Source organism: Neodothiora populina, assembly GCF_041146345.1.
Source record: "Neodothiora populina strain CPC 39397 chromosome Unknown canker_contig_15, whole genome shotgun sequence".
Taxonomy (NCBI): Eukaryota; Fungi; Ascomycota; class Dothideomycetes; order Dothideales; family Dothioraceae; genus Neodothiora; species Neodothiora populina.
Window position 1 is genome coordinate 1,680,759 of NW_027191413.1, and position 18,979 is coordinate 1,699,737.

The 18,979-nt window shown below is 50.6% G+C and overlaps 9 protein-coding genes across 12 annotated transcripts; 5 read left to right on the forward strand and 4 right to left on the reverse strand.

Annotated features, from left to right (window-relative positions):
• Positions 1-305: 305 nt before the first annotated feature.
• On the forward strand, positions 306-1,860 carry AAFC00_002911 (uncharacterized protein; the record flags this gene model as incomplete). Its single annotated transcript, XM_069342298.1, has 3 exons — positions 306-762; positions 816-1,104; positions 1,167-1,860. 3 exons carry the CDS (start codon positions 306-308, stop codon positions 1,858-1,860), a joined length of 1,440 nt encoding a protein of 479 aa, XP_069198801.1.
• Positions 1,861-2,534: 674 nt separating this feature from the next.
• Positions 2,535-2,938, reverse strand: AAFC00_002912 (uncharacterized protein; the record flags this gene model as incomplete). The annotated part of the gene is made up of 2 exons (XM_069342299.1): positions 2,535-2,608; positions 2,713-2,938. 2 exons carry the CDS (start codon positions 2,936-2,938, stop codon positions 2,535-2,537), a joined length of 300 nt encoding a protein of 99 aa, XP_069198802.1.
• A 343-nt stretch (positions 2,939-3,281) lies between these two features.
• AAFC00_002913 (uncharacterized protein) lies at positions 3,282-3,683 on the reverse strand (the record flags this gene model as incomplete). The annotated part of the gene is made up of 1 exon (XM_069342300.1): positions 3,282-3,683. The coding sequence occupies one exon, from the start codon at positions 3,681-3,683 to the stop codon at positions 3,282-3,284; it is 402 nt and encodes a 133-aa protein (XP_069198803.1).
• A 914-nt stretch (positions 3,684-4,597) lies between these two features.
• On the reverse strand, positions 4,598-6,202 carry AAFC00_002914 (uncharacterized protein; the record flags this gene model as incomplete). Of its 2 annotated transcripts, XM_069342301.1 has the most annotated exons (6): positions 4,598-4,715; positions 4,774-5,157; positions 5,282-5,689; positions 5,744-5,831; positions 5,884-5,973; positions 6,151-6,202. In XM_069342301.1, 6 exons carry the CDS (start codon positions 6,200-6,202, stop codon positions 4,598-4,600), a joined length of 1,140 nt encoding a protein of 379 aa, XP_069198804.1. The 2 variants fall into 2 exon arrangements, with proteins under 2 accessions (XP_069198804.1, XP_069198805.1); XM_069348047.1 differs by having other exon boundaries at positions 5,884-6,202.
• A 1,107-nt stretch (positions 6,203-7,309) lies between these two features.
• AAFC00_002915 (uncharacterized protein) lies at positions 7,310-8,304 on the forward strand (the record flags this gene model as incomplete). 2 transcript variants are annotated; one of them, XM_069348048.1, is made up of 2 exons in its annotated part: positions 7,310-7,820; positions 7,889-8,304. In XM_069348048.1, 2 exons carry the CDS (start codon positions 7,310-7,312, stop codon positions 8,302-8,304), a joined length of 927 nt encoding a protein of 308 aa, XP_069198806.1. The 2 variants fall into 2 exon arrangements, with proteins under 2 accessions (XP_069198806.1, XP_069198807.1); XM_069342302.1 differs by having other exon boundaries at positions 7,652-7,820.
• A 363-nt stretch (positions 8,305-8,667) lies between these two features.
• Positions 8,668-9,407, forward strand: AAFC00_002916 (uncharacterized protein; the record flags this gene model as incomplete). The annotated part of the gene is made up of 2 exons (XM_069342303.1): positions 8,668-8,765; positions 8,819-9,407. The coding sequence occupies 2 exons, from the start codon at positions 8,668-8,670 to the stop codon at positions 9,405-9,407; spliced, it is 687 nt and encodes a 228-aa protein (XP_069198808.1).
• Positions 9,408-12,681: 3,274 nt separating this feature from the next.
• AAFC00_002917 (uncharacterized protein) lies at positions 12,682-13,447 on the reverse strand (the record flags this gene model as incomplete). The annotated part of the gene is made up of 3 exons (XM_069342305.1): positions 12,682-13,179; positions 13,246-13,317; positions 13,370-13,447. 3 exons carry the CDS (start codon positions 13,445-13,447, stop codon positions 12,682-12,684), a joined length of 648 nt encoding a protein of 215 aa, XP_069198809.1.
• A 1,602-nt stretch (positions 13,448-15,049) lies between these two features.
• AAFC00_002918 (uncharacterized protein) lies at positions 15,050-16,702 on the forward strand (the record flags this gene model as incomplete). The annotated part of the gene is made up of 3 exons (XM_069342306.1): positions 15,050-15,158; positions 15,308-16,096; positions 16,155-16,702. The coding sequence occupies 3 exons, from the start codon at positions 15,050-15,052 to the stop codon at positions 16,700-16,702; spliced, it is 1,446 nt and encodes a 481-aa protein (XP_069198810.1).
• An 828-nt stretch (positions 16,703-17,530) lies between these two features.
• On the forward strand, positions 17,531-18,372 carry AAFC00_002919 (uncharacterized protein; the record flags this gene model as incomplete). Of its 2 annotated transcripts, none has more annotated exons than XM_069342308.1 (4): positions 17,531-17,575; positions 17,634-17,654; positions 17,699-17,831; positions 17,891-18,372. In XM_069342308.1, the coding sequence occupies 4 exons, from the start codon at positions 17,531-17,533 to the stop codon at positions 18,370-18,372; spliced, it is 681 nt and encodes a 226-aa protein (XP_069198811.1). The 2 variants fall into 2 exon arrangements, with proteins under 2 accessions (XP_069198811.1, XP_069198812.1); XM_069342307.1 differs by having other exon boundaries at positions 17,705-17,831.
• Positions 18,373-18,979: the final 607 nt, after the last annotated feature.

The following is an 18,979-nucleotide window of genomic DNA, read 5'->3' on the forward strand; positions in this document are numbered from 1 at the left end:
GGAATTGACCACACCTGGCCTCGTCACCTGATCTGCTGTCTGCCCCATCAACCACAGCTATAGAGACAGAGACAGACAGATCCACAAGGGCAATAATCGTGGCGCCTCCCTCTTCCAAACGTGTCGAGTCGACGGGACGTTCCACTCGTCGCAGAGTCTCGTCGGTCAACCATCAGCAGAGACAGCATGCTCTAGACGCTACAGCTACAGCAGCTCGCAGATCATCCCCGCCGCCGCAATCGCGAGACCGCGAAGTCGATCAGACGTCTGTCCTGCACTCTTCGTCCGACCCCTACACTCAGCCAATGTCTCTCTCGCGTTCGCCTTCGCCGCAACGAGCTGGCGGCTGGTCCAGTCCTGGCCTGAGTAATTCTTTCGCCCACAGCAGATCCTCGACTCCGGTCAAGAGCTACAGCGTGAACCCGGCGACAACAAGTCAGCCTCACAATGTCACCTGGGCTTCGGCTCAAGCCAGGAGTGCCCAGGTCAACGGCTATCCCGCCTACCAAGACACCGGGCTGGGCTTCTTTGGCAAACACATGCGCAACATCTCCAACAGTCTGCCTTTTTTCAACCAACACCCGCAAGATGATCGCTTTGCCGAAAAAGAGAAGCTGGGTCGCGGGCGATGGCAGCCACGGCCGGGAAGCTCGAGGTGGGCAGGTATCGGTGGACGCTTGGGACGCCTTCTCTGGCGCATGAGATTGAGGGTCATGGTCATCCTCGTTTTGCTTGCCACCGTGCTATCATTTTATGCTACGCGTGAGTTGTGTATCCTATTGTTCCTTGCGACTTTCGCTGACCCCGTCGACCAGCTCTTCATTACTGGTATCGCCGCACCTCTTGGCTCGGTGGAGGCAGTAAGTTCGTCGTTATACTCGCTGCCAACCAAGGTGGAGGTGTCATGGAATGGAAGGGACCCCGCGAGTGGGCCATCGAGCGTGACAGTGTGCGCAACAAGAAGAAATACGCTCAGACCTGGGGTTACGACCTCGAAATCGTCGACATGAGCACGAAGAAAAGATATGCTCACGAGTGGAGGGAGAGCTGGGAGAAGGTCGATACCATTCGCAACGCGATGAGAAAGTATCCACACGCAGAGTGGTACGTGGACGGCATCGCGCCTTGCATTGTCATTGACGGTGTATGCTGACCCATGAAAACAGGTTTTGGTGGTTGGATCTCAACACCTTCATCATGGAACCTTCCTACTCCCTGCAGTCCCATATCTTTAACAACCTGAACGCAAACACTTACCGTGACATCAACCACTACAACCCTCTAAACATCTCCCACCCGCCCACGGCAGCTCACCTTGACCCCGAGACTCTCTCGCCCGTCGGCGACGGCAAACCCGAGTCAATCAATGTCATCATACCGCAGGACTGTGGTGGATTCAACCTCGGATCTTTCTTCGTCAGGAGGTCGGCATGGACGGATCGATTGATCGACATCTGGTGGGACCCCGTCGGCTACGAGCAAAAACACATGGAGTGGGAGCACAAGGAGCAGGACGCGCTCGAATACATCTATACCAATCAGCCCTGGGTGCGACCGCATCTTGCCTTTATCGAGCAACGCAAGGTCAACAGTTTCCCTCCCGGTGCATGCGGCGACAACGGCGAGGATCCAAACATCCATTACAAGGAGACGGACCGCGACTTTGTGGTCAACATGGCCGGATGCGAGTGGGGTCGGGACTGCTGGGGCGAAATGTACAATTACCGCCAGCTGAGCAACAGGCTGAACCGCGGCCTGTGGGAGAAGTTTAAGGATTCTGTCTCCGACGGCTTCGGGAAACTGAGACCTGGTAAAAAGGAGGAGAAGGCGACGGAGCAGCAGCAGCAGCAGCAGCAGTAGTAGCACGACGAGAAACATGTACCGGGGGAGAAAAGGCTGCCCAAGACATGTCAATATAATGCGGTTTCTCTCTTTCTTTTTCGTTTCTTTTGGCGACTCCGCACGGCAATGACGATGGCTTTGGGGAAGTCCCGATTGCTGCCACGCGTGAGATTTATATAGGACAATATTTTGGTGTATCAAAACATTATACGATGCTTTTATCTCCAGACTCGCGATTTCTTGGGCTGTTGACGCACGTGGTAATTGTCGGTGATGCACATTTAATGAATCAATTGAGCAAATAGAACACAACAAGCAACCGTGTTCCATGTATACCTACCCGACCTACCTACCCAAGGTACCTTCCCTACCTCCTCCCTACCTCCAGTCATATATCCGTCCGTCCATTCATCATCACTTCAGCAGCTTAACTCCAACCTCTATTGGCAACTCTCAAGTTTCTTCTCCTCCAGGTCAATACATGTGCATAGCATATAAAGTAGAGGTTGACGTGAGTGGTACAATCGTAGTTTTTTGATATGGACGCGCAAGCAAGACTAAAGCAGTATAAGTCTGATCTGATCCATCAACGGGAGTATATAGGTTGTGTGTATGTGCGTATGTTGGTGCTTGCAGTTCTCCTTCCTCGACTCGAGATGCTGGCTGGCTTTGACGAGGCTAGACCAGGCAATCTACGACTGCTTGTTGTGTTGCTCGTAGAGGAAACCCTTGATCTTCGAGTGCTTCAATTGCTCAAGGTAGCGGTCTTTTCGGGAGGGTATACAAAGTCAGCATTTCTTTCTCGATACAATTGGCAATTGCCAGGAACGTAAAACACAAAAAACCAGAAGAGAAAAGAACAAGAAATACCTCGCAGATGTCCGCATTTCTCAAGGTGGTTCACTCCCTCCCGGTAATAGCACTTGCCCATCTCCTCTCTGATCAGACGCGCCATCATGCTCTGCACCCACTGCTCGCGAATGATGGAGTCCTGGGCGGCTTTGAGCGCCCTGGTGTCGTCGTAGTCGACGCCGTCGAAAGTCGGCGGGACGGTGGGCTTGGATGCCCTGAATGATGCGGACTCGGGAGTGGGCATTGTGTTGTCGTATGTGTGTCGATTCAAGGTGTTGTTCTGGTAGTGGGCGGATTCCTACGGCGAGGAGATTGAGCTGTCTTTTGGGGATGATGCTGCCGAGGGGTAAAGTGTCACAGTAGCGCAAGAGCGACGAGAAGCGACAGCAGCAACGATCGGTGGTGAACAAGCTGGATTGGGATCGAGATAGTCCTGCTTCTTACATACAGCCCTGCCGCCAGTGGTCGACGACGGACGACTTGCGGAGTCTCAGATGCGCACGGACCAGGGGTCTCACTGTACCGACTGCACTTCCGCGCTGTGGACCATCAATTGCTGTTTGTCTGTTGCATACTACTGTATACCATTACTTGGATTTTTGCTTCATCTTCTTCTTGTCCTTGGTCTTCCTTTCTTTCCTGTCGCCTTCTTTTTCTACACTGTTTCTGTTCTTCTTCTTTCCCTCTCGGTGCTGTCTCTGCTCCGTCATGTCGACTTCGGGTAGGCCGTAGCTGACTTTCCACTGCCACTCGTCAAAGCGCACCATGGGTCGACTCTCGAGGCGCTCGAGGAGCTCACTTCGTTGCCGCTCACACCCCGTGCACAGTCTCTCGATGTTCAAGGTCTGAAACGGGTGCGACTCGGTTTCACATGTTCGCGAGTAAGAAGAGGTAGGATCGATCGATGCGTGTCTGCACATGACGAGTGGCTTCGCACTGTAGAACGAATGACCGCATGTCGTGAAGATGTAGAGCTTGTGATAGCACATTTTCTTTGGGTTTCTTCTTCTTGTTCGTGTGACGAGCAAGATTATCACACACTTGCTTACACCTCGCTATTTATCACTCTTCGTGTCATGCTGTCTTCGGCGTGCCTGTTTCATTGTCTTCCATTTCAGCATCGGTCTTGGTATAGCGTCGTCTCATTTGTTCTGTTCTCTGTTCTTTCAACATTCTCTGCATGTGTCCACCATTTCAGCCTTTGTCTTAGACAATCCGATCCCATTGATCATCACTTTGGACAATGTGAGAATCACTTCGCCAGCAGTGCCCGGTCCGCCAAATCTTCCTGTTTTAAGACCGCCAGGCCGCAATACATTTATGCTCATATCAACTTTACAAAGGAATAAACTTCACCAGTCAGAGCTCCATTGTTACAGAAGTCTTCAACAAACAGCTGTCTGCTTTCAAACCCCACCAAAGGGAAAAGGGGTAGAGAGACCCTGTTCGATCGGGTTTTGTCTTGTAGCTAAAGAATCAGACCACTGTCTCCCTGCCTGCCTGCTTTATGGAGGTTTTTTGTTTGTTACACTTGTAGTGGGCTAGGTACTGTAGATTAGTTGTAGATAGACTGTAATCCTCGAGCTTCGGCGTATATCATGTTGTCGTGCAGGGGTTATATCTTAGTCCAAGTAACGGGGTCAAGGAGGGTTTGATCCGAATATGGAACAACATGAGAAAATAGCACCTGGTTGCGCTGGTTTCAATAAGTTTCATCACAGAGCTACCATTACTTGACAAAGTATACTATAACCAAAGCGCACATCACGTTCGTAACTCCGCATAGAATGATTGCCTTCTCGCGTGTGAATTTTCGTCTCTCCAGGTCTCCAACCATTCGCTTTTCTGTCTGCCGTAAATGAGAATATAAATGTATCGCTGGCCTTCCCCGTCCTCGACCGCATCAGTACGCCTCGACTGCCTGTACGGGAGCCATCTGTCCCATCGAAAAACCTTCTTTGGCAGCGAACAGGCTGCTGAGCGCATCGCGCACTTCGAACTCTTCCAGCACTGCTCCGAATCTGCGTGTCACACGTTAGCCAATATGTCACCGTCCGTCTCCAATTTTCAGTCACTCACCCGTAACAACGCACTTTTCCGGCCAAGTCTACCTTGACCAGCTCAAAGTCTTGCGCCGTCATCTCGAACACGCGCTTGCTCTGAAGGATCATCATCCATGCCATGACGGGTGTGATTTCACCCTCGAGCGGGAGCTTCGAGCTCAAGTCCAGCAACCTCATCAGATCCGGCGTCTTGAGATCAGGCATCTTGTGCGGGTAAGGCTCGTCCGGACTGTTCATTATGTGCGACGCCGGAGGGCAGGAAGCCATCAGGGCATGTCCACACATGTGCTCGTGAGCTCCATCGTCTGATCGTTCCATTGGATGGTTGAAGGCTTTGCCTTCCGGATTATGAGAGCGGACCACAAGGTACTGCATATGCTCCATGCAGGGACGTTCGAGACTACGCAAAGACGACGTCAGCGCTATCGCTAGGGCCTATCTTGTGGAAGTGGTCGACAGCCTATCATTGACCCGGTGGAGGTGAAGGATAGGCCACGCGCTGGGGTTGCCCGTGGGAATCGTACGTCAAAACGAAGTCAATGCCAATCTGGTCATAATTCAGATTATTGTTCGGCACGTGACCTGAGCCCATCCCAGGTTGAGGATGTGCTGTCAACCCCTGCATCTCCGTCGAGTCCTGCGTCCGTAATCCTGGTGGACTGAAGCTGGACGCTGTCGTGTCGTATCGATGACTGCCTGAAACACTTCCACTAGACGTCACACTGTACGATTGCGAAGGCATGGGTTGGTAGCCGGTGACCGGTGAGATGCTTTCGTAACTGATACCATGTGCCGCGAGTAGTGCCTTGAGTTTCTGGTTCTCCGTGTCGACGTTGTCGCGATCACGTGTCGCGGATCCGTACAGTTCTTTGAGACGTAGCACTTCCTGTTCCAGGGCCTTGATGTACATTTCTTTACGCTCACGATGTGTTCTACTACCATCAGCTCCTTTCGTCGACCAATGTCGGCCCGGACAACTTGCTTACCTTTGCGCCTGTCGATTAAGCTCCTGTCTGCGAGTCAAGGCAGGCTTGCTGTCAGGCTTGGGCCCACGACGCTTCGGCGCTTGGCCATCTGCACGATGTGTGAGTCTTCGTGTTGTACGGCCCAAGATCTGATCACTGACCCTTGGTTTGTTTCTGCGTCGTTGAAGCAAGATTCTTGAGAAAGGGAAAACCAGATAGCGGACTTTTCGAGTCTGCAGAGTCACTGGCAGCTGGTGAGATGTACATTAGCTGCTGATTGCCTGGAGGAGATTCTCCGTTGTAAGGACTAGCCACTGCCATGACCATTACAGGCGGATAGATGGCTTGATATGACGCTGGGGCCGCAAGACAGGTGGGGGGAGGGAGCCAAATATAAGGTGGATTAGCGGGAAAAAGGAAGGACGAACCATAATCCGCAACACCACTCGCCGCTCTCGGTCCACTGATGGGAGTGGTCATGCTTTACGTGCAGTAGTCTACTTAAGACATAAACGTAGGATGACGCTGGTCTGGACCGCTTTAGCCTATGGCCGTTAGCTACAGTACTTTAGCTCCCGTAATTTCCGTCGCAGGTAAACTCGCACAATAAGGTATTTGGAAGACTCGATTGGCGTTCTCGTTAGATGTGCATTAGGTTGACAATTTGGAGTATCGGTTCCTATGCTCATTGACTTTGGGAATAGGGCGTAGAATAAGGTAAATGCTCTACTCACAAGACTTCGGTATGATCCGTTCCGCGGACGACCTGAATCTAATACAATTGGGCTTGGCAAGGGCAGAGAGGCTTTGGTAACGCCTGCCAAAGTAGGGTGCGAAAGTGAGGTTGCGTGAGACAGCCGTTTTTATCCAGTTCGAGATGCAGCCGAGCAATCTGCTGAAACGGACTCGACTTCGGACCCGGAATGTTCGTGATGTATATGAGTGAAACCTGTGAGAAGAGATTATGATTGGAGATCGCAGCCAGGGCAATACGATGCCGAGCACAATGCCTGGACGGTCAAATTTGATGAAAGGACAGGTCCCCCTGCAAAAGAGGTCCTGTGGTTGCGAATTGCTGTGCCTGTATGACGCTTATACGGCATTAAACCGATACCTGCATACGCACAGAGGACACGGAAAAGTGGGTAACCATCAACCCGAGGCAGAATGTCGATGGATGCGCGGCGGATAGCAACCACAGAATGCTTTGCGATATGGTTCGAGGTTCGAGTAAACGTACGATGAGAACATGCGAGAAATGTAGGAGAGATTTGCGGTGCTTCTACCTTAGCTCCTACTATACTGTAGGTTCTAAATCTCGAGGCGAAACGATCGCTCCGAGTCAGAGAGGAGGTCTGAGCGCAGTAATCACCTTTCACCTCCACAGCTCCGTGCCTCAATGATAAGCGCGAAGGTCCGGTCCGCTTTTGACGGGGCACGCGGCTCACCGCATCCCACGATTCGTCGTGCGCGAATCACAAACGAGAGGTCGGGGATCTGCTTACTTCGCCTTTGTCTGTCTCTACAGCCTACTGCTAGCCGTCACTCTGGCGTAAGCATCACGCGTTCACGCCGCTGCTTCAGGACATGCAGTCTCAATCATCATCGAGTTGGTGGCTCGGCGCCTGTCTGTGTGCTAGGGCACTGTCGCTCGTCCTGCCTTGGCTGGTGCACCTGCTAGTAGCGGACGTGCTGCTATCGCTGTTGCTACCTCTGAAGTATCTGGACCCCTCTCGTGTCTATCATGTCGCTTCTGCCATCGCGGAACCGGTTTGGGCTGGCATACAGCGAATATGCCTGTATCACAACGGGGCCGTCATAGGCACTTCAGGTGACAAGTTACCTTTCCAAGAGAGTGCAATAGTTGTGAGCAACCATGTCGCATGGAGTGACTTCTACCTTATTCAGGAAGTCGGCCAAAAGACCGGCATGCTCGGTCGATTTCGATGGTTTGCTAAGAAAAGCCTGAGATATGTGCCTTTCTTGGGATGGGGCCTCTGGGCCATGGGCATGCCTCTGATAAGTAGGCGATGGACAGAGGACCGCGAGGAGATGAACCGTCTGTTTGCAAATGTACGGAATGGAAAATTACCTATTTGTATGTTCGGATGAATTACATAGCCGAGTATTCTCTTTCTCGATCTCAATCTTCTGATATGCTTCCAGGGCTTATCTTCTTCTGCGAAGGCACACGGTATAAACCAGAGGCGCATCGACAGACGATGGCTTGGTGTAAGGCGAATGATCGTCCGATTCCAAAATATACCCTGTTCCCACGCACCAAGGGGTTCGTTTCCACTGTACAGCACATGCGTAAATCGCACATCACAGCGGTGTATGATGTGACCATTGCGTACGCAGACGAGAGATCTTTCATGTCTGCGCCGTCGTTCTTGCAGACACTGTATCTGCCCGAAATCAGAAAGCGCTTTCGAATGCACATACACACAGAGCGATTCGAGCTTGCGTCTCTGCCTGCGACAGACGAAGGCCTTGCAGAATGGTTAGAGAAGAGATGGGTAGCCAAAGGCGAGAAATTGGTAGCATTGAAGCAGGAGCTTGACCGTGGACATCCATGGTGAATGCTTTTCCACTGCTGCGCCATCGAGCGTCATTGTCAGCTACTGCTCGAATGAGAACCGGCGTGTCACATAAGATGAAGCGATGGATATCAGTGGTCAGTGGATGATGCATAACACGTCTCTTGAATCTGCTAGAATGCACGAAGATTCTCAATGATTCGTTTCCTATTTACAATCCTCACTTTCTCCTCATCCGGAAGTGTAATTGTGAAGGTCCAACACTCATCTCTAAACCTCATGCTGTTGACATCCCACTTTACCTATAAAGGGGAAACTCCTACATAACAGCATTCTAGTCCTCCTCATCCGCAAGAAGTCAACGTACGACTCTCTTGCCCTGATTCAAACAATCACAACACAAAGATGGCACCCAACGTACGCGGCCAGTCAGAAGATGTTGACAAGTCTCACCAGCATCAAACTCATCGCAAATCTAACCAGCCACAGATCTCTGGTGCTCGGTACGTGGACGGCGGCTGGACATCGACTGCAGCAATATCACTAACAAATGCAGTGCAATCGACAACGACAGCCTTCGCCAATTCTTGAGCGGAGCAACTCAATTATATCAACATTATGGCCAGCTCGACGAAGCTCTGAAGGAAATTACTGCTGCGATCATTGCTATATATCGGCGTCAAGGCGATGTTGAAGGCAACCGTCCATCAGTCACTGTCGCAACTCTGTTCCAAACTCTGGGCAAGGCTTCACTAGCGTTGAGATCTAGGCTGGATGATATGAAGCCACTGATGCTGGATAGGCAAAACATGGCCTTAATCCACATCGACGCAGGCCATGTAGGCTCAGCCCTTGCAGCCGTCAACGACGTCTATTCTCTGCTTATGGAAGGCCATCGAAGTATATGTAGATTCGATGAAATTGTCAACAAAACCATGGACAAAGCCGAGGCAGTGGCCAAAAGCAAGACTAAAGTCAAATTCGATGTCGAGAGTGAGCTTCAAAAGCTAGAGTACCCGCAGGCAGTGTCCCAGTGGAAAGGTGCATTTCAGCAATGGCTCGACACATCCAAACAACCAATGTGGGTGTTGCAGGATCGTGGAGGTGGAGAACATCTGATTGCGCAAGGCCTAAGTAACAACTAAAAGCGCGGCATAAGCGGAGGCGCATTCCTTCGGCACACTTTCAGTTCGAAGAGATTCTTGCCAACAGGGAATTGCCGACCAGGAAACCTGTCAGCATACATGCATTGCCACGGGGCGTCTTATGAGCTAGACTTTATCATTCAACACAACTAAATGGAGCTTCGGCAAGGACTGACTTCAAACATGTCAACGAAATTCCTTGAAATATGAGAGCGTAGTGACCGTAATGATAATGCGGTGGCTGTACAAATTCAGCCCCCCTGCCTTCGAAGCGATGTGAATGTCGTACTTGCCAAAGCCAAGCTGCAGGGGGCCCGTCTGAATTATGCACTCTCGGTAAAATGAGATAAAAGTATCCTCCACTTCTGCGCCTATGATGTGCGCTGACAGGTACGTACTGCAGCAAAACACATGTCAAGTCAGGCAGATAGTTCAGCTCGCAACACGTCACACGTGGGTTACACGCTGCTAGCGCATAGAGACAAACCCTCTTCGCTTCATCTTTCCCATGATCAACTTTAGTCCGCCCCGCAGCCGTATATCAACGGAATGGGACCCATAATTGCCGTTCCTGCTGTTCGTAGCCTTCCGTTGGCTGGTCACAAATGTTCTTATACGAATATATGATAGTGGCGCGGTGACCAAAGAGTCAGGGCACCTGTAGTTTCATCTGTCTCCTGTGTTCGGAGCTAGTCCAGAGTGGACCATGAATGCATCCGCAGGCGCAACTGAAGACAAGCTCATCGTTTAGCGACTTTGCGACGAACACACATGCAGCCCCGGTCATTGTCAATAAGTCCATTAGCCATCATAGAATATTGGCCTAGGTCCAGGTGATGCCTCCAGGATATGCCTTGCCTGACTCCAGCGATCAACGGACGTCCGCTGCCCCTCAAATGCCTAGATTCGCCGGCTACAACGACGCAGGAATTCACAATGTTGCCTCGCGCGAAGTAACCTCGGCTGCCTTATCACCTGGTCTTGGAAAGACACCCGATTCCAAAGTGTTTGACCTCACCAATACAGACTATTCATCCAAGATCTCCGCCGAGGCTGGTGTAAAGAACACCCCGAGGAGAAGCTCGACGGGCACAGCATTAGGCCCGAGCGAATCCACGTTTAGAGGAGCAATCAATGATAAGAAGAAGAAGCATAGTTCTCTCCTAAGCCGATTCTCTCTGAAAGAGCCGTCGACTTCCGCTCTAGAAGAGTTCAAGAAGCAACAACAAAAGCAAGCCGCTGCGAAAGGTGGTAGAGCGGCCGCTGTCGGGCTTCCCGGCATATCGACTCAGAAGTTACCACCTACAGTTCCGAAAGTCAACAGTAAGTGGGATGGACTGCCATCGCCCATAACAGTTAGGGCCACATTCAACCAAAAGAGAGATTCAGGCTTTACAATAGCTTCGCGGACGAGCGAATCATCTTCATCATCCCACTCAAGTTCTCTATTGTCAGTACATTCCACCGGAACAAGTCGAGGTCGACAAAGCTCGTTTCTGCGCCGGCCGAGTACTAGTGGTGCTGAAGAATCCCACCTACGGACTGAAAGGTCACATGCATCTGAGCACCACTCTCGACCACATCAAAGGCTCGGCAAGCAACGCTCTGATTCCGTTGCCGAATCTTCGTCCTCATCGTTGCTAGTTGTACATGAGGATGTAGAGGCCTTTCTGGGACTCCAGACGCAGCATAACGTCGATTTCCCTCATGGCAAGACTGGCGGCGTATCAGAACTGCCCGGAAGCATTATAGACGAGAACATCAGACCGTTCGGAGAGCCCGTCACCCGTTCAAATATGAATCTCTCGGGAGTCCGAAACACATCACCAGATCATCATCGCGTGGAGGCTGTGCTACAAGAGACCCAACTCAATACACAAGGAGAGGTTTCGACGATCAGCGTAGACGACGCAACGAAGGAGAAGAGACTTAGAAGCAGCCCAGCGCAGATGAATCACACAAAGCATCAAAGACAACATTCGGGACCGCAGTTGCGAAGAGGGCAAAGCAATGCCGACATCCTACCTTGGGAGGCCTTTGAGCCACCGCCGCAGATGCCAGACGTCCCGGTCAAGAAAGAGACGAAAAAGAGGGGCATCAACTTGTTCGGAAAGAAATGATATGAATGAATTTACGATCGAGCGCAGCATCATATAATGTTTGAGATTATCACCAACGCAGCGTACATATCTGTCAGTACCGCAGCTTGTTCATATGTAGATATATCCAATAGCATACTCATTGCACATATAAACCTGGTATCGCAGCTGCAATCAATAGTGCAAGCATATCGTAGTGATACGCTAGACAGTCACCGAGCATCATACGTGTCAGGTCCATACATGCTGATCCTCATCGGCTGGAATCACCTCATCGACAACGTGAATCAATATTTATGGCTTGAAGGTAAATTGAACATTTCGGAGTTGCGTTTTACCATAGGACGAGGAAGGGCGCCATACTTCTAGATGGCAGGTAAGCTATAAGCTAGCCCAAATGGGCTAGATCATGACTTCTCACTGCAAGAGAGTCGATCGATTGACCGACGACCAAGACATACCAAAGAACGATTCCAGTGAAGTGGTCTTTCCCCCTTTTCGTACTACGATCTTGGGGCAGCGGTATCGCAGCCTTCTCGGTGTTCTTAACACAACATGTAGACTGATAAGAGCAAATGATTCTCGCGATTGATACTCTATGGCCTTGCGTACGTCCCACAGTGGTTGCATGGAGTCAAGTCTCCGACTACGCACTTGCAGTGGGCACTTACAAGTATTTCAGTATAGATATACAGGGATAGTTTTGGTGCAGAATTGATTGGATTACCTCTTCCTAAGGAAGGGAAAAGGCCCTCGACTGTATACACTAGTCACTCGAGTACCAGGCTCCTTGTAGATCTGTCAAGAGGCTCAGGTTTATCCAGCCCTCTCAACAACATCACTAGGTCGATACTTCCACCTCTCGCTGATTTGGGCTCTAAAGTGTCATCTGCGCAGTGACATCCCAAGACCGTCACCAGTCGACGACATTGCGTTTAGGGAAGAATGATTCCATCCGACTCTCAAAGTGAGGTGTTTTGATGGATCAACAACAATTAAAATGTTTTTTTTTCTTTTATTGCTTAGGAGATCTATATAATTCATGTGTGCGACCAAGACATCAAGAAGAATAGGTACGGTCTTCTCCCATTGATATGTTCCTTATTCATCAGACCTTCCAAACGCCGTCCCCAAACCCAAAAAGTACAACAACATCGCAATCTGAAATGATTGCCTTAGACAGCAAGGTAACCAAGAATAGCGGCGACACCCAAAAGTCCGTTAAGTTCAAGTGCGCTTGCCGCGCCGACTGTAGGAACAGGGGGCACAGTGGACGCAGATGCGGGTGGCGAGACGGTGCTGCTGGGCGCTGAAGTCACGACAGTAGAAGAAAGAAGGGTAGTGGCCTTCGAGGAGGTGGTGGGTGGCTTCGTAGAGCTGCTCACAGCCGAAGACACACTGCTGGATGCAGGAGGAGCAGGAGCCGACGAGGAAGCCACAGTGGTGGCAGTCGTCTTTGGTGGGGGAGCGGAGCTAGCTGCAGAGCTGCTGGACACAGTTGGAGGTACACTAGCCTTAGAAGTAGCCGGAGGAGGTGCGGACGAGCTCGCAGGAGGCGATGCAGACGAACTAGCAACCGAAGAGATCATCACACTAGACGAAGACAGTGCCGTCGTGGACTTGGATATGACCACATTTGGAGTTGGTGGGGCTTGGATCTGGCCATCAGAGATCTTTCGGAGCAAAAGATGTTAGCATGTTCATCGTGAACAGTCTGTGAGAGGTCGAAATTTGCTTACCTGAGTTACGAGATGAATGGACGATACTTCAGACTTGACCACGGTTGTAGTAACCTTGGTAGGACCTTGGATCTTGGATGAATTAGCGACTTTGGTAACATGCAGAGATAAACAGCCTACGAACCTGGCCATCACCTATTTGAGTGACGATTTGAGCAGAAGCAGCCGCGACTACTCCGAGTACGAGTGCTGTAGTACGCATATTGAGTATGAAAGATTGAGCACAAGAGACACTAGCAGAGCTATATTGTTTCGTAGAGAGCGAAGGGCAAGCAAGCCAAAGGAATGTATCTAGAGCACCGGCAAGAAAAGAGTGATAATGCTGGAAGCTTTTAGATTGAGAAATGTAGGATAAGGGGAGATCAGCTATATACTTACATGCTATCTACACGGACTCGTTCGACGTTTGTGCTAACATTTGCTGGCCAAAACGTACAGGACTGTTAAGACGAGTGGCTCAGGACCAAACGACTGATATCAAAGCCTATTTGACCTGACTAGTCGATTAGCGAGAGCAACGACCCCATGATTGGATCCCCAGAGCGTGCAGCACCCAGACTTGGACAAGTCGCATACTGGGGACCAGCTGTGTTGATCTTTCATCGATTCTATGAAGCATATCTAGACATGTTTTAGTCTTGCTGTATGCTCTGCTCCACAGCTTGTTATTCACACAGCATACCTGGAACACTGAACATATAGCAACGAGCCACATGTACTTCCGCGCAACGGCGCGTGCAAAGCTAATGCAGAATCAGGGGTAAGAGAAAAAAAAGTTCGTCCAGCCAACGGAACGTTTTGCATCATGCAACCTCAGTACCTCGTGAACATCTCTAGGGGCTGGGCATTCTATCGATGTGTATGTCCTAGTGCGGTCCGCAATTTCATGGCCCTGCATGCCTTTTGCATGGAATGTCTCAGGTTGCAACGTCGTACTCATTCCTCGAGTATTTTCTGCATAGTCCGAGAGCAACGAGAATACTTCAAGCAAATGAGTAATGACATGTTCGAGGTCCCGTCTACATGTAACCATGTGTACCTCAAGGATGCGCAAATTTGTTGTTGAAAGATTTGGCACATAGCATTTTTTGGCATTCATGTTTTGCAGCATTGAATCCGTTGAAGATCAGCCGCGCTCGTGGTGATGCCCCAATAGTGGCGATGAACCAGAAAAAACATCAGCACCATACATGCAAAAATGGTGAAAATATCCATTACAGAGATGTAGCCATGTTGAGCAAGGATTTGGAGTGTCGTAAACTTCTGCACGTGTTATGAGTTACGAAAGCCTGTCATGATGTGTCTGCCTCTTGAACAGCACAATCCTCTCTTGTTGGCACAAAACAACCAAGGAGTTGGGCAAGTGACATCTTGCCATGCATATGCATCTCTCTCGAGTATCGTATTGCAGATCATGATGGGTACCTTACGGGTGTGATCATTTCCGTCTCGACATGCAATACTGCGAAATGCTTTATTATCCGAGTATGATCAAGAAGATGATCGTGTGTGTATTCGTCTCGCTGGAATGAGTACCTCAAGTATTCAAGTTTCAGGGGCACCCTGTCCAAGCCGTGACGCAGACCCGTGCACGGACAGGTGCGCTGCGATAAGATCAAGCGAGCTTCTCCCGACGACGGCCAAGCTTCTCGCCAAGAATAAGAAAATCACTGCTCCAGCTTAGAACATTTTCCTACATGCACGTATAGAGGTAGAGAATCTATAATCGCGACCGACACTTCACCCTCTCGAGCGAAAACTTACCTAGCGGATCGCCACATTTAATCATCAATCAATAGACACGATGAGCAGCGCTCTCGTGAAGACCGAAGATGCGGTCATCAAGCCCGAGAATGTCGGTCCTTCCGTAGACACCAGCAACTGGCCGCTCTTGCTGAAAAACTGGGATCAACGTAAGCATCTTTTTTCTGCCCTCTTATGTTGCTCTCTCGCGGCTCTAGCTAGCAGCTCGACGCCACGAGGGCTCGAGTCCTCCGAGTCGATCAGCCTACTCTGCAAGTTGCAATGGCCTGGAGAACGTCAGCTAAATTTCGCAATGCAGTCCTTGTTCGCACCGGCCACTTCACCCCAATCCCTGCCGGTTCCACTCCCCTCAAGCGCGACCTCAAGTCGTACATCTCCAGTGGTGTCATCAACCTCGACAAGCCCTCCAACCCCTCCTCTCACGAAGTCGTCGCCTGGGTCAAGCGCATTCTCCGTTGCGAAAGAACTGGACACTCCGGTACCCTCGATCCCAAGGTCACCGGATGCTTGATCGTGTGCATTGACCGCGCTACCCGTCTTGTCAAATCTCAGCAAGGAGCAGGAAAGGAGTACGTTGCTGTCATCAGACTCCACGACAAACTCCCCGGAGGCGAGAAGCAGTTCGCGCGCGCCCTCGAGACCTTGACTGGTGCTCTTTTCCAGCGCCCTCCACTTATCTCTGCCGTCAAGAGACAGCTCCGTGTCAGAACCGTTCACGAGAGCAATCTTTATGAGTTCGACAACGAGAGGCAACTCGGTGTGTTCTGGGTCTCTTGCGAGGCTGGAACCTACATCCGTACCCTCTGTGTCCACTTGGGTCTTCTTCTTGGTGTTGGTGCTCACATGCAAGAGCTGAGACGTGTGCGATCCGGTGCCATGGACGAGACCAAGGGTCTTGTTACTCTGCACGATGTGCTCGACGCCCAGTACGTCTACGACAACCAGCGCGACGAGAGCTACCTCAGAACTGTCATCAGCCCTCTTGAGACCCTTCTTACCAGCTACAAGCGTATCGTCGTCAAGGACTCTGCCGTCAACGCTGTCTGCTACGGTGCCAAGCTCATGATTCCTGGTCTTCTCAGATACGGTAAGTGACAACAATGCTTGAGATAACTTGCGAGATCGGCTGCTAACAACCATTACAGAGGCCGGTATCGAGATTTACGAGGAGGTTGTGCTCATCACTACCAAGGGTGAGGCTATCGCCATTGCCATTGCCCAAATGTCCACCGTCGAGCTTTCGTCTTGCGACCACGGTGTTGTTGCCAAGGTCAAGCGTTGCATCATGGAGCGCGATCTGTACCCCCGCCGCTGGGGTATGGGACCTGTGGCCACCGAGAAGAAGAAGATGAAGGAGAGTGGCAAGCTTGACAAGTTCGGTCGCCCCAACGAGCAGACTCCCGCAAAGTGGAACACCGAGTACAAGGACTATAACGCTCCTCTTGCCGATGGTGAGTCAGCCCCAGCAGACGCTGCTGCTACCGTCAAGGAGATTGCTCCGGCCACCGAGGGTGCCAAGGACACATCCATGGAAGACGTGCCTGCCGCCACTGAGAAGTCGGACAAGAAGAGGAAACGCGACGGCGAGACAGCCGAGGAGAAGGCCGAGCGCAAGAAGAAGAAGCAAGAGAAGAAGGAGAAGAAGGAGAAGAGAAAGAGCAAGAGCAAGGACGAGAGCAGCGATAGCGAGTAAGTGCAGAGACGCGCAAGTGCCCTTGTCTGAAGATTTGCTCGTGTCGTATTCAAAAAAAAAAGCAAGGTGTCCGCCTCGAATAGCGTGCCAACTGTACAGTACGCATGGGCAGGAATAGGCGTTTGGGCATGGCGGGTGTTTTCCAGGCGTTGAAAGTCCCGGTTATTGATTGGAATGCAATTTGCAGCGACGGCATAGTCGATAGTCCGAATGAAAGAAATGTTCTCAATTTGTCTGATATTTCTTTGACAATCCTTTCAGTTGCAAGTAAGCATTGCCTGCCTAACCTCCACATGCGTTTCCTCCATGTGCCAGGTAGTCATTTAGTCAAGTGACGCAACTCGATTGAGGATGCTGATTATGCGCATCACACGACACCTGAAAAGTGATGACATGAGACCAGTCGTGTGTTGTCGCAGCAAACCTGAAGCGTAGGCAGCTGCGCTTGCACTCACATGCACGTGGCTGCAATTTTCGTCGGTGGTATGGTTGGAAAGTGGAGAGTTCTGAAGCCATTCGTGTTTAAGGTAGACTTATTACACGTTCCTGAGGCAAGGTAAGGTAGGTACAGTACCTTCACTTTCCGTCACCTGTGTGGCTTCCAAAAGCGGCGAAACTGATATTTGTCAAAACCAGCCCCTGATGAACCTAGGGTATCTTGACCTTCTTCACTTACACTAGACAATTTCACAGCAACATAGCTTCTCAGCTTCTTGCTTCTTGCATTTAATTTGGTACCAGTTTATACTCTGGTCCCGCGCTCGGGCTGTTATCCGAGCAACTCAACCTCGTCCTTCCTCAATTCATCACCGTCCAGCCACTACGATTATGGCGGAGAAGATCTTGATGTCCGAATTCAAAGCTATGTCCAAGGTAGTGGAGCAACATCAACGAGAATCATTATTTACTAAATTGATCTAACACTTCGCAGGAGCCATGGACTAATATCGAAGTAAATGACACGAAGCGGTCAGCATAAATGTACCACTAACACAGGCTCAGCTTGTCAACGAGAACATATTCGAGTGGAGTGTTGCCTTGATCGTCATGAACCCAGGCTCTCCATACAATGGTGGATATCTCAAAGCAGAAATGAGATTCCCAAAAGACTACCCCTTTCGCCCCCCAGGTGTGTTGCGTCTCCATCATGCCAGCGACGTCCAGTGGACTAATGTGCATTATCTGCAGAATTCAGGTTCCTACGACCATTATGGCATCCCAACATCTATCTGGACGGTCGACTCTGTATCTCAATTCTTCATCAGCCGGGCCACGATGAGATGTCTGGAGAGCTCGCTGATGAACGCTGGTCCCCAGCGCAACGTGTTGAAACTGTATTGATCAGTATCCTCTCCCTCCTAGACGATGCCGAGGTCTCATCACCAGCCAATGTTGACGCCGGCGTTATGCTACGCAATGATCCGGAGAAGTACAAGGACCGTGTCTGGTCGGATCTCGAACAGAGCAAAAAAGACATCCCGGAAGGGTTCGTCATGCCTACCGAGTACACCTTCACTCATCATGAAGTCGAAGCCAACAACTTCACCTGGTCAGACAGCGAAGATGAGTATGACTTTGGAGGGAGCGACAGCGAGGCCGAAATGACCATGGACGAAGATGATGACAATGCCGACGAGCATGTCGATACGGAGAGTAGTGATGAGGAGTGACGGAGGACCCAGAGATAGCATAGTCACACGAGCAACGAATCATGTGGCACGTATGACTCGGAAATGGGCACGAGGATGCTGATGATTTCTTATATTGCAGCGAGGCGTTTGTAGGCGAACATGCATTAGGTATTCTATATACGAATGGACACACCAATTGGAGACAGAGGACTTTCCGAGCCCATGCACATAAAACCGCCGCTGCTCCTCTGAGCAGATGGGTCTACAGTGACAAGTCTCATCCAGCAACATACATTACCGATATGTTCTTCGTGGTGCTCCATCTTTCGCCGCACTTGAATGTATACGCATGACGTCAGCGCAACACGCCTGTACGTTCAAGTGTAGGTAGCAGGTATAGGTAGCTCTCAAGCGCACAATACTTGTGGTATAGATGCCTGTCGACTCAGGTTTCTTGATGCAGAGCAAGAAGACGGGTCAGATTTTGGAGCAGTAGTAAGTAGTAAAATTACATCTTGTCTACCTCATTGACCAAGTCCTGGAACAAGTACGCAATCGGACGAATGATGGTCTGTCAACCCCACAAAGCATGTGTTTGAGTGATCTGTGCTGGTCTTCATGCCAACGTGAATGTAAATGAAAAGCT